This window comes from Bos javanicus, chromosome 14 (genome assembly GCF_032452875.1).
Source record: "Bos javanicus breed banteng chromosome 14, ARS-OSU_banteng_1.0, whole genome shotgun sequence".
Classification (NCBI taxonomy): Eukaryota; Metazoa; Chordata; class Mammalia; order Artiodactyla; family Bovidae; genus Bos; species Bos javanicus.
The window spans coordinates 2,776,934-2,790,796 of record NC_083881.1 but is presented as its reverse complement, the minus strand read 5'-3'; the positions used below and the strand labels follow the sequence as shown (position 1 = coordinate 2,790,796).

The 13,863-nt window shown below is 45.8% G+C and overlaps 1 protein-coding gene across 19 annotated transcripts in view; it reads right to left on the bottom strand.

Annotated features, from left to right (window-relative positions):
• The window catches only part of PTK2 (protein tyrosine kinase 2), a 192,754-nt gene that overhangs the window by 106,281 nt on the left and 72,610 nt on the right, over positions 1-13,863 (bottom strand). For 18 of the 19 annotated variants that reach the window (XM_061438488.1, XM_061438469.1, XM_061438476.1 and 15 more), the window contains one exon: positions 12,532-12,698. The exons of the other annotated variant lie outside the window; for it this stretch is intronic. In XM_061438488.1, coding sequence (XP_061294472.1) covers positions 12,532-12,698 — 167 coding nt within the window. The remainder of the gene's footprint in view (positions 1-12,531; positions 12,699-13,863) is intronic. 19 annotated transcript variants of the gene reach the window in all.

The window sequence follows — 13,863 nt, the reverse complement described above, 5'->3', positions numbered from 1 at the left end:
AGTTTTGCTGAGATTTTCAAGGGTCTATCTTATTAAAATATACAACTGTCAAACAATAAAGTTCCATTGTACTTTGAATCTCAGGAGTTCAATAACTTTCTGCAGGCATTCTCATTGGACAACTGTTGACAGAAGCAGAATAATTTCATTTTGAGTTTAGGACTTAGCATGCACCTTATAGGCACCGTTTCTCTTAATCGACATAATAATCAGAGAACAAGAGCGTAATTATTCATATTCAACAGAGTAGGAGGATGACACTCAGCAAGAATAAGCAGTAGGCAGCCAGTTTCCAGGCTGGAAGCTCCAGGATCAACAGGCTGCAGGAGGCTTTGGTATTAACATTGCCCCAGTTTAATGATTAAAGGAAAAAAAAAAAAAAAACTGGCAGCCTGGCTACATGTCCAGGCTTTTAACATCATCCCGACGACGATGATGATGATAGCAAATAACGTTCAGGGACTACTCGGGATGTCACAGAAGTCATGACAAGCATTTTAACCAGATGACCTCTTCTCATCAGCAATAACCCCCAGGAGAAGCAGAAAGAAAGCTCTGCATCAAGACCACCTGCACCTGGGTTCTGGTTCCACTCCTTGTTCGCTGTCTGCCATCACTTCTCTGCGCCTCAATTTCCTCACCCGACTCTGTGCGACCCCATGGACTATACACAGCCCATGGAATTCTCCAGGCCACTGGAGTGGGCAACCGTTCCCTTCTCTGGTGGATCTGCCCGACCCAGGGATTGAACTGGCGTCTCCTGCACTGCAGGTGGATGGATTCTTTACCAACTGAGCCGACAGGGAAGCCCTCGTCAGGATGCTGGGAGAAGTGAAAGGGCTGTCACTGCACACATCACAGCCGTCTCAACGGCTGATCCACCGTATTAGCCATTACTCAACAAATATTTCGGCACCAGTCATCCACAGATGCAATTCCAGAGTCTGGGAAGACACTGGTGAATAAAACAGGCAGGAAGTACCAGCCTTCAGAAAATTTCTATTTTTGTGGTGGCAGCCAGACAGCAGATACATTAGTATCTCTGAGGTGGTAATGTGATAAAGACAAAAGCAAGGTAAGGGGAGTAACAGATGATGAGCAACATCCTGTAAAGGCAGCCAGGGAAGCAGGCTGACTCAGGACACCTGAACACAGATCTAAAGGAAGGCAGGAAGGAATCAGGGCAGTAAGGGCAGGAAGAAAACAAGTAAATGCCCCGCGGCCAGAGGCTGCCTGGAGGAATGCAGCCGCAGCCCCTGTGAGTAAAAGGGCTGCAGGGAGGGGGCAACAGAGGCGGGCAGACCACACAGGACCCTGCTCGTCACAAACCGGGGCTCGTCCTGGTGGGAAAGGGGGCCCAGGGGCACTGTGGCCAGAGCAGTAACAGCAGAGACCTGGTGCCCAGCCAGGCGGGGCTGTGAAGAGCAGACAACAGGGCCACAAGGAGGCCGGGAAGGGACCAGTAATAGTGACCAGGTGTCCAGTTCACCCCATCTTCCTAGATGGGGGAGAACAGACTTTGAGGACATCCGGTAATAGTCAAGGTCCCACAGCTGTTAACAGGCAGCCCTGGGATTCCACTTCAGCAGAAACACGCCTGAAGGCCCAGAGGCAGCGTGAACCTAAGAGAAGACACCTATGCTTAGAACACAGAGGAGTGTACGTGGGTTGGGTCTTGCTTGTGGGGTTGGGCAAGGTCTCTAGATTGTGATGGGGTTTCGTGTTCCCTGCTTCAACCCACTACAATCTAGCATTTCCTCCCTCACAGCCCTACTGGAACTCCGCTCAAGTCTGAGTTCAATTCCAGTCCAGTCACCTCACCCCAGTCCTTAAACCCCATACCTGGCGCCCACTGCGTCCCGGCCCAGCCGTGCCGGCATCCTCTCTCCTTTCTCCTCCAGGAAACTCTCCATCTTCCTCATAGTGAAACTTCCACTACTATTCTAAGAGCCTGGCTGTGTCCTGATAAACATTTCCACGTCCCTGCTCTAGGCCACTCCATGATTTCTGAACAGCGGCTAACTACAACATGCCCCAGATAAGACTATCCTTTGGCTTCTGCTTCTAAGTAATTGTTATTGTTCAGTCACTGAAATCGTGTCTGATCCTTTGCGGCCCCATGAACTGTAGCTCGCCAGGCTTCCCTGTCCTTCACTATCTCCTGTAGTTTGCTCAAACTCAAGTTCATTGACTCGGTGACGCCATCCAACCATCTCATCCTCTGTCGCCTAAGTTAATACATTACCATTGACGCTGCCAACACCTAACTTCTTCAGTCTTATCTCCAACTGTGAGCACCAAGATACCCACAAGTTCCCCAAGATACCCATTAGTTCACTAATGAACTAATGATGGGGAAGAGTAGGAAATGTTTTTGAAAGTTGAGTTGGATGAATATTCAGATAACCCTAATACTGAGAAGGCTCAGCTAGTCAGACTGTGTGTAGTGAAATAAACAAAAGTACAATTTCAGGAAACTACACAGATGACCCTTGGAAACAGTGGGGTGTGGACAGCTCTTCTTACACAAACTTTCAATTTTAAAAGCCTAGAAGGGAGGATAGAAATAGAAATTCACCATTTGGCAAAAATTACACTAATAATACTGCAAAAAAGAATCAATGATGTTGAGTGGGCGAAAATACAATGAGAAACTGCAGAGTCTCTGTATTTCCTCAGAAGATATTACTTAATTACAAAGAGGGGGGAAAACAACCTTCTAGCAGAGAAACCTGGCCACCACCTTAAATCAAATGATCCAAGTTAAAGCCACCAGTAAAATGAATCTTATCATCATCAAAGACTCACTGATAAAATGCTAAGTGAAAACAACAGCTTGACTGTGGTGCTCTTCCCCAAATGCTTAAGCTCAATATAATCATGGGAACAAACCCAAACTGAAGAACACAGCACAACCACCAGCCAATGCACTTCAAAAGGGCCAAGGTCACGACAGACAGAGGCAGCCTGAGGACCTGCCGCAGACAGGAGAAGAGCCAAGGCGACGGGACACGCAGGTGCACGATGCTCTGATGGGATCCCAGGCTGGAAGACGGGCACCCTGGACCCTGTGACGTCTTGGGTCAGTTAGTACTACGGCAGCAATGTTAAGGTCCTGGTTTCAATAACTGAACTGTACTTAACTAAGGTTTTAACATTTAGGGGAGGAGGGCTGAAGGGTACACAGGATTTCTGTGTACTGTTTTTGCAACTTTTTGATAACACGTTGAGAATATAAATAAATTCTCACAAACTTTAAGACAGACTGTCCTGTAGATGTGTTAACAAAATACCCACCAGAGCCAGTTTTAAACCAGCCTGGTCAACGAACATCAGCTTTTTGTAGCCACAGACCAGCCAGAAATCTGTTCATTTTTGTGCTTTGGTGCAGAAGTATCCAGTAAACGTTTAATTAATCAATCAGCAAATCCGGAAGTCCATCCTGTTTTTTTAAAAGATGTCACTTCCAAACTTGTCAGAATGTTCCTCTATTTACTGTCTTACTGATTTAAATATTCTAAAGAACTCTTGTTGAGTTCAGTGTCATAATGAAAGACTAGCCTTTCAAATTAAGGTATATGCACAGATAATGTCATTTCAAGATAAAACAGGAAACTATCAAAATACAATCTAAAACTTCCTCAGCTATCATTAGTCATTTTCTTTTGTCATCTATGAAAAAAAGATACCTTTCATCTAAATAAAAGACTTTTTTTCCTCCTCCTGCAAAAGGTCTGAAAAAAGAATCATGTCTGCAGATCGAGCTGTTCATCGGCCGTGAACAGGAGAATGTGAACCACATCTGATAACAAAGAAAAGGACTTTCTTTTTCACTCACTCTGCAGAAGCCCCACAGTTCTCTCTCAAAAGCCAACAGAGCCTCCTCTCAGGCCTGGCTCTCAAAGCCCTGAATCCCACACCAAAAGGACCAGGCCCTTTATATCTGATTAACCTGCTCAGAAGTCCGACCACTCGGTGTAAGTGCTTTCAGAACACCAAAATTTAGCTAGCTAGAATTCCATTATCTAGGTACGAAACTTTAAAGTTTAAATCTGTTTGGGGTAAAGCTCTCAAAACTGCATGGCACTTTTGGCTACACGACAAACTAGGAAGGGCATTGTATTCGAACTTCTCTGGCTGACTCCAGAGCCTGGCAACCACCACCGACTCAGCCGGCATCTCCCAGGACCCTGGGCACAGGCGAGCAGACTGTGAAGGAAGCAGGCTGCGTGCAGCACAGGGGCTGTGGGCTCTGCCACAGACCCAGGCTCCACACAGGCTCCTGAGGGCCCTCACGAGGCTGGAGGCTGGCACGGTCCCCGCAGAAGCCCTGGACTGACCATCTCCTCCTGACCCTGTATCGACATGCCCCATATTGTCTCACCCACCTCATGTTTTCCCAACAACATTCTTTTATGTTTATTTTGCTTTTTACTTGTGTATGATGCTGTATGTCATCCTCTGGGGCTTACTTTTTGTTTTTTTAACTGAAGTAAAATTCACATAAAAAGCAACCATTTCAGGGAATTCCCTGGTGGCCCAGTGGTTAGGACTCGGGCCTTTCACTGCCAGGGTCCAGGTTCAATCCCTGGTCGGGGAAATAAGCTCTCACAAGCCACATGGCATCCCTAACTTCCCCCAAAGCAGCCACTTTAAAGTGTGGAATTCAACAGTATTTAGTTGCACCCACAACGCTGCCCCGGGACCGCCTTCTGTCACACACCATCACCTGGCTAAGTTTCGTCCAGAGTTCCAGGTCGCGATGCTTTCCTCGTTCTGACTAGCGCAACACTCCACTGTGAATATTCTGTCACTGGCTATTCCATGAACGTCCTCGGGTCTCCAGCCTAGTATAGAAACGCAAGTCTCTCAAGGACAGAACCTGAAGTGGAACAGCAGGACCGAGGCCATGTCATGCGGAGGCTAAGCTGCAGGCAAGATCCTGAATTGGAAAGAGCGCAGCCACAAGCAGCCCTGAGCACACAGCTGTGGTGCCTGATGCTACTCTGCACCCGCTCTCAGGCAGCGGTTACTGGCCCCGCTCAGCCATCGGTCCGTGCTTCAGGGACGCCTCTCCAGGCGTCCAACGGTCAGTGAGCGACCTTTATAGTCCAGCTCAGCCATCAGTCCGTGCTTCAGGGACCCCTGCCCAGGTGACCAACCGTTAGTTAGTGACTGTTAGTGGTCCCACTCAGCCTTTGGTTGGTACTACGTGGCCTCTTCCCAGGCAAGCAACGGTCAGTGAGTGACCTCGAGAGGTCCAGTTCAGCCAATGGTCAGGGCTTCAGTGGGCCCCTGCCCAGGTGACCAAACATCAGTGAGCGACCTCAAGGGGTCCCGCTCAGCCAATGGTCAGTGCTTCAGTGGGACCCGGCCCAGGAGACCAACAGTCAGTGAGCGACCTCGAGAGGTCCAGCTCAGCCATCGGTCAGTGCTTCAGTGGCCCCGGCCCAGGTGACCAAAGGTCAGTGAGCGACCATTAGTGGTCCCGCTCAGCCACTGGTCAGCCCAGATGGTGAGCTAGGGGGCCCAGGGGGCAGGCCACAGGCTGTGTCCTGCAGGATTCCAGAGTCCTCATCAAGGACACCCACCGGCCGGGCCCAGGCCTTGAGGTGGCAGCGACCCTCTCCCCCATCCCTGCCTCCGCGACCTAATGGTAGCAGCAGCCTGCATAGCATGTAGTCTGCAGGACCTGCCCCTCCCTGCCTGTTTGGGTGGCCAGAGGAGCCTGAAGGCCCTTTGGGTCCTGGGCACCTGGCTCCCTCAGTGATGACAGCTGGGCAAGGTGTGGGGGCCTGGCCCTGAGGGAGCCACCAGCTGGGCTCACCTCTTCTTAGCCAGAACTGGACCTCGGAGAGGGAAAGCTGTGCCTGGGGACCTGGCCCTTTCTTGTCAGAACAGAGAATAACATTCATCTGGTGGAGATTCACAGGAGCATTGTTACCTGGCCACGACCTGACCTCAGGAACAAAGGATCTGACACCACGCAGTTTGCAGCAGCTAGCCCTGCCCCTCCCTCACTTTTCCTAGAAAATGGCTTTGCGGAAAGCTCTCATAGAGCTTGGGGTTTTAAAGGCTTGAGCCACCCATCTCCTTGCATCGCCCTCAATGCGCCTTCCTCTGCTCCAAACTCTTTGACGTTTCAGTTTGTTTGGCTTCACAGTGCGCTGGGCACCCAGACTGGTGTTTCAGTATCATCATCAGATCCTTAACCTTTCCCACTATTAATACTGTTGGACAACTTATTAATACTTTTTGTTAACCAGACAGTGTAGATGGAATCTACTGGTCCAGATTCATACCTCCCTGAGCACTAAGGAAGCTGACAGTGTCTTCCTGTGATGACAGGTCAAACCTGTCTACCCTTTTATGAAAATACCTTCATGTTTCTTGCCCATTTGTTGAGGAATTTACAATCCTTATATTTATCAGCAGAACTCCTGACACCATCTTCTGTCAATTACACGAGTTGCAACTTGTTTCTGCATTTTTCCTTTTGGCCACACCTCATAACTTGTGGGATCTTAGTTCCCCGACCAGGGATTGAACCCAGACCCTCAGCAGTAAAAGCAGCTAAACCACCGGAACACTGAGGAATTGTCCTTTCTGCACTTTCTAAAAATACATCTTTTGATATACAGAATGCTTTCATCTCATAAAGGGCAAATTTGCTATTCTCGTCTTTTAAGAGTGAACGTTTTTGGGGGATTAAGAAAATCTTCCTGCTCTAGGACCAAAGACACATTCACTATATGCCCCATTAAAGACACATTCACTGTATGTTTCATTAAACTTTTTTAAAAACTTGATCCACCTCAGGGGGATTTCTGTGTATTGTTCAAGGCAGGATCTAATTCTGTGGTTCCTCTTTCTATGAGGACAGCCATGTATGAAACCAGCCCTTCCCTTCCCCGATGACATGTCATGACAACTCTGTAGGGCCACCCTGCCTGAGACAGTTACTACCAAATGTGTGCTGTAGGTGCTTACAGAGGTATCTGAAGAACTGAAGACTCAATTAAACAAGCTTAGATCTCAGGTTTACTTAACAATATGAATAGATCCTATAGCAGGTAGTGCGAAAAACAAAAATCTATGCTAAAAAACCTCATAGGAGTAGAAACTAACGTCGTTATTCTGATGAGTCCTGGCACTTTCGTTTCAGGGTTCACACCCTGCTCAGAACTAAAGCCAGAGCTGCAGCCGCCCTCATGGACTGAGAGAAGAGATCTCCATGCTCTGTCTCCTGTAGTCACACACCTAACACAGGCAGGGAGAAGAGCTGGTGCACGAAGCCAGTTTCCACTCTGCCACCCATTTAAGCTGTGTGACCATGGGCAGGTTATCAAGCCTCTCACACAACGTCTGACGCCCAATAAGCAGCAAGCTAATATGAGAAGACTGTTACTAAGTAGTACTATTTGGTTCCTAGTTGGTAATTTCATTATCATTGATTCACTTCCACTTAAACTGTATTTTACCGGGTGCCTACTTTGTCCCAGGCATGACCAGAACCCAGCAGTAGAGCAGTGAATACGATGGAGGCCCTGAGGGAGAAAGACTGTCCCAGGCAGGCAGTGGGCTCTGCAGACAGAAAGGCTGGAGAAGGCCCTGGGAGGACGCGACAGTGGAGCACCTGCCCTAACGAGGGGAGGGCCAAGCCGTGCCAGGAACAGCAGAGCAGCATATACAGCAGTTGACCATCAAGTTCAAAGGCACTAGGGACAATCCGCTTGGCGTGTTGAAGAGCCAGTGTGGCCAAGGTTGAGCAAGTGCAAAGTTGGAAAATTAAAAGGCAGAGAGAGAAATGAGATAAGAGCTATTCTGTTCAACAAGAAGGCAGGCAACAGAGAAGAGACCATCAAATGAGACCCCAACCCGAGTACCTATGAAAACTGAAACTTCAAAGAGACCACAGCTGCTCGAGTGAAGGTAGGGGAGCAAGAGGTAGAGAAAAGACCAAGAGGTAACCACAAACTTGGAGTGAGCTCCAGGTGAGTGGGGGCTGGGGGAGGGGGTGGGGGGGTAGCTCCTGGAAGTTTCTGAGCGGGAATGGTTTACACATTTCTTTGGATGTTTACATTTTAAAAGATTTGTTCACAAATTCTGTGAGCTCAACCTTATAATGTATCTCGGTACAGCTGCTTCTCGCTCCTCCAAGTACTACTCTCCTGGTCCATCATCTTCTCTGACTTTTTCCTGGGTTATTGTAGTAACCTGTCCATTGGTTTCCTGAGTTTATCCAAGTAAAGTGTGAATTTAATGCCAAAGGCAGGTCTAGGGAGGCTAGGAAGAGGTCAGTGGAGCAGCCCCAAATATCAAGGTCAGCAGGAGAAGACAGTGACGGTCAATGAAGCAGAAGGAAAACCTTCACCAGAAGAGAGTCTGGTATCCAGGAGGCTGAGTGAAGAAAGCACGCTTGGTATCCACAGGGGCTTGGCTGCAGAACCCCACAGACACCGAGAGCCTGAAATGCTCGTGTGAAATGGTACAGTCTGTGCACGAAAGCTGCACAACGTGGCACAAACCCTCACACACTGAGAGCATCGGGATTATTTACAATGCAATATACAGTGTAAGTGCTACGTAACCAGCTGCTGGCACAACAAGTTCAAGTTTTGCTTTTTGGAACTTTCTGGAATCCGCCCTCCCCCCGCCACCCTCACACCCAGAATTTTGGAACTGTAGTTGGTTGAAGCCTGGTTCCCTGGTTGTGGAACCAGGGAACCCACAGACACTGAGGGGTGGCTGTACTTAGACAGGACTAAGCGACTGGCTGTAGCCAGGAGGTTCTGCAGAGGGCAGACTGGACAGTGAAGGGGCAGAGCCCATCAAAGCCAGGCCGTCAGGAGGCTGGGCCTTTTCCTTTGAACCATAAATTACTTAGAAACATGTTTTTAAGTTGCTTAATACACAGTTACATGCAGGATCCTGTATTTCTATATTAGAAAAAACAGTTAAATACATAACTTAAAAACTACTGTTTACTTACTATTGTTTGTGTTCTTCCCTTTAATTATTAAAAAGGTAAGTCTTATTCCTTTAAGACTGCTTCTGCTTTATATATTTTGAGGAGTTTATAAGTTTAAGAGCTACATCTATTTCTATACTTATTAAATTATTGGTGAAATGAGCATTTACTGTTACGTGGTTGCCCTCTATATCCATAATAAAGCTTCTTTGCCTGAAAATTTATTTCACAGGGTGTTAACAGCACAATACTGATCTTTTTTTCCTGGTTATTATTTGCCTGGTATATTTATACTCAAGTTTTATGTGAGTTTTTCAAATTGAAAGTCAGGGCTCATTAGAAGGCAGGAAAATTCTTTTCACTATTCATTTATTAATTCATTTTACTAACGTAGAACAAAACAGAACACTGCAGAGAAAGCCTTTAGACCTCAGCGTAAATAACAGCGCTGAGTATAGTTTGGTGAAATGTGTGGGTCCAGGACACATAAACAGCTCTGAGACACACACACAGGCATACACGTGTGCTAGATCTCACGGCAAAACACGTGGTTTCCTCCAAGTCAGAGAAAAATGTTTGAACGTCACTGTCTGGATACATCATGTGAACAGCAGATAGCTTGATTTTATGTTTTAATCCACTCTAAATCCCATGGATGGAGGAACCTGGTGGGCTGCAGTCCACGGGGTCACTAGGAGTCGGACACGACTGAGCGACTTCACTTTGACTTTTCACTTTCATGCATTGGAGGAGGAAATGGCAACCCACTCCAGTGTTCTTGCCTGGAGAATCCCATGGACAGAGGAGCCTGGTGGGCTGCTGTCTATGGGGTCGCACAGTCGGACACGACTGAAGCGACTTAGCAGCAGCAGCAGTAACCTCTGACAATCATTCACCGTTAGCATCTGTGCATCTCACTTGTGATTTCTATCCATCTTGCTTCCCCACGCTTCTGTTTCTTTCCTTCTTTTTGACCCCCACATCTCTCTACTATCTACTTGCCCAAGGGCCGTTCCAGTTCCTCACATTTAGCTGACAAAGCTTTGCTCTATCACCCCTGTTCCAACCTGCACCCAGTACTGAGCTCTACTTTTTTAGTATAAAAAAATCTGTTATCATTAGTTCTCCTTCATGAAGCCAGTGCTCACTGATATCTGTTCTTGAGGTAATTTAACTGTGCAAACAAATCTAGACTGCCAGTTACATTTCCTCACCACTTTGAACATATTATACCACCATTTTCTTGGCATCGATGATGCTGTGAGAAGTCTAATTTTTCTCTGCTTGTTTTTGACATCCTTTCATTTTCTTTTATACAACACTATTTTGCTATAATCTGTCAAAGTATGCATTTAGATTTACCCAATTTGAGATTTTTCTGTTAATCCTACATTTAAGGACTGATGTCACTCACTGATTCTAGAAAGTTCTCAGCTATTTTCCCTTCAGATTATTTCCTCTTCCTCATTCTTTTTATTCTCTTCTTCAGACTTCCTGTTAGAAAACGGTTGACCTTCTCATTCTTCATGTTACATAAATCTGCTTTCATAATTTCCATCTGTTCATCTCTGTGCTATGTTTTGGGCAAGTTTTCTCAGCTCCATCTTCCTGTTTACTAATTGTTCAGCTATGTCTAATCTGCTGCTTTATCTATCCAATGACTTCCAGAACTTCTGTTTTGTTCTTTTTCAAGTCTGCTTGATTATTTTAACAGCCTCCTATTCCCACTAATATGTTAGAACAGTTTGTATTAATCCTCACCCTCCTGAAGCTATCACACACGTATCACTGGTACCTCTGATCACATCTTCTTCTTTCAGCACCTCCACTGACAACCTGTGCACCTTCACTCATCTCAGAAGCCCAGCTACACTCTCAGTTTTGAAGATCACATTATTCCCATTGAGATGGGCATGCTGATTCTAAAAACCCACACTGTGAAGTCAGATGGCTAAATCCAAATGGAACCTGTGCCACAAACTATGTGAATGCAATTTAAATCCATTTTGTTGTGCCTCTGTCTTCATCTACAAAATAAGGATAACAAGTCTTTACCTCCTCGGGTTTGGGTAAATGAAATACAGAGTTTACGAATTATAACAGCACACAGCTGGCACAGTGCCTGGCTCCTAACAGCCACTCGATGGTGACAACACACCAACGTCATCATCTTCACCACCCCTCATTCGAGGAGGGTCAGTCAAATTTTCCTTACTTATGAGGATCCAGGCTCCACTGAATAAAACAGTGCCTACATCCTTATTATTAAGGTTAAATAAGCTGGCTTAAAAGAATGAAAACAAAGCTTAGATACCCCAGGATCTGCATTCAACAATTTACTGAGGACTAAGACTACTGCTATAATGAAGGCTGCCTCTGACATGTCTCATAAATTCAGGACATTAACAGAATTGTTTTATTTATTTTTTTATTTTTTTAACAGAATTGTTTTAATTAAAAATACCTAGAGATATGTTCAGGTAACTTTTAGATATTCTTAGTTTTTAAACACTTGTTTAATTAACTGACCAAATAGATGGAGATCAAATCTTTTTCAGCCATTGTTGAAAAGTAACCAAACTATATTCTTACAGACTATTTTGTTAGGTCAGTTCCAGCTAGTTGACAAATTTGAAAATTATATTTCTCTGATAAGCTGTAATTGGGATAGTATTTTTATTCAACTAAAGATTTACTCACCTAAAAATGTTTTTCTTTTTAAATGTCTCATCTATTTAGATCCTTGAAGTGAAAGTTCCTGACATTTGAATGCCCTCTTTATGCTATAATCATCTTTATTTCTGTAGCACTATCTGTAAAAACAGGGGCTCCTGTGGAAGAGCTCCCTTATACTTCCCTCAAACCTTAAGTGTTTTAGGTACACAATTTCCTACAAACACCATGGTTTACTGAAAAGTGAAAAAAAATTATTAGGAGAGAACCAGGGAAAGGACAATTATAGGGACTTCTTTTATTTCACTTCGAATGATTTTAGTTTCATTGAAGTCAGTATGACTTCACTTTCCAGCATCCATGTTGTATGTGAACATCACACAGACACTGACTCTTTCAGGTGAGCTGCGATCACTGGGCATGACAGAGTGAGCTCTGCAGCACATTAATACGGTAATCAGGTGTGGTCACTTCCAGGCACAGAAGGGTGCCAGCAGCACAGGAAGTAGAAGCACTAGGACCCGGGCAGTGCTCAGAGCAGAGGCTGAACACTGAGAGGCTGGATACAGAGGCAGAGTGGGCAGTGCTCAGAGCAGAGGCTGGACAGAGCAGCACTGGCAAGAGGAGGGTGAGGGCAAAAGACCGTCACAGAATAACGAAAGCAAGGAGACGGCTCAAGCAAGCCCATGCCAGGGGTGCCCGAAGACAGGCTACACAGAAGTGCAGAAGGGAGCGCTGGCTAACAAGTACCGGCCACCTCTATGTGTACGGGAGTCCCAGGGACCATCAGTGAGAAAATTAAACACAGATAACCATCCTCTCATGTGTGCTTCTATATGCAACACAAACCACGTCCGAGTCGCCCCAAAGTAGGTTTGTAATCTTACTTCCACTCCTCTGGTGGGTGGGCAAGTTCATACTTCTCCCTCACATTGGAGACACCCATATCCAAATGGAGCCAGTGAACCTCCTCTGACCGCAGGTGACTCAGGCGAAATCCATAGCAGGCCACGTGCTTTACTTTGTGACTGTCCACTATCTTCTGAATGATGCCCTAAAACATACCCCCCACAGAAATGACTGTTATAAACAAAAACTGCATGCTAGAAATTAATGCAATGTTCATTTCTTTCAGTTAATCATCAGAAATCTTTGGTAAAAAAAGAGCATCAATTTAAATACATCACTTAATTTTACTTAGGAATCTTTTTTCACACACAGTATTTTTATGAACACAGAAAAGTGTTTTTAAACCACAAGAAGAGGCACTGCCCCTTTCTTTACTGACTTCTGCAGCTCCACCACTGCATCACCCCAACTCATCCACCCACATGGGCCACCCCTTGGGGGGCTTCCTAAGAATGAGACCTGGGGAGGGTTATACTTTCCAAACCAAAGTATTGCTGAGAACAAGCTGCAACCTTAGTATCATTTGTTTTTTTAAATACATATTTAGGAATACATAACTAAAGTCATATTTCTGATAACATTGATGACACATAAGAAGCTACCTCAAGCTGAGGCTAACCATCTGCTCTCTACTGGTTAATATACAACAATCTCCAAGAGCCCCCAACCTAATGCTTCCAACATGTATGTCCATGAGTTCAGAGGAGATGAGGGGCAACCTCTGAAGGAGGGCATCAGAGAACGCTCCCTAGAGAAGATGGCATTTATCCCAAGCTGTGGCAGTCGTGTGTACACGTCTGTAAGTGGGCAGCACACGTGGGCAGACCCACTTGGGAATACGATGGAAACCACACCCCGTCCTTCCATGAGGGCGTGTGAATCACAGTCCACTGCACTCTGCTCAATCTTTTAGGCCATTAATAAGTTTTCTTAAATGATGCGGATATTAACAAGAAAATGTCTATTAAGAAAAATCAGTACTGTCTACTAGAGAAAGCACTGGTTTCTAACAATTAGCAATTAACTGAAGTTATCATATAACTTACAATGTAAAAGTTCTGCACACACTAGTATTTCTTTTCTGTGACACAATGCTGTTGATAAAACAATTAAGGGTGTTCCCAACCCTACCCCAAAGAAGAGATAAACAATAACATGTCCTGTATACAAAATTGTCAGGGACCTAGGGAGTCCACACCACGGACAGGGTGTGCGCCGTGTTCCCACACCTGCCGACTGCCCTCGTGGACTCCTCAGTCCCCAGCACAAGGCTGTGTATGCAGCCCAGGACGGGAGGGGGGAAGATGAAG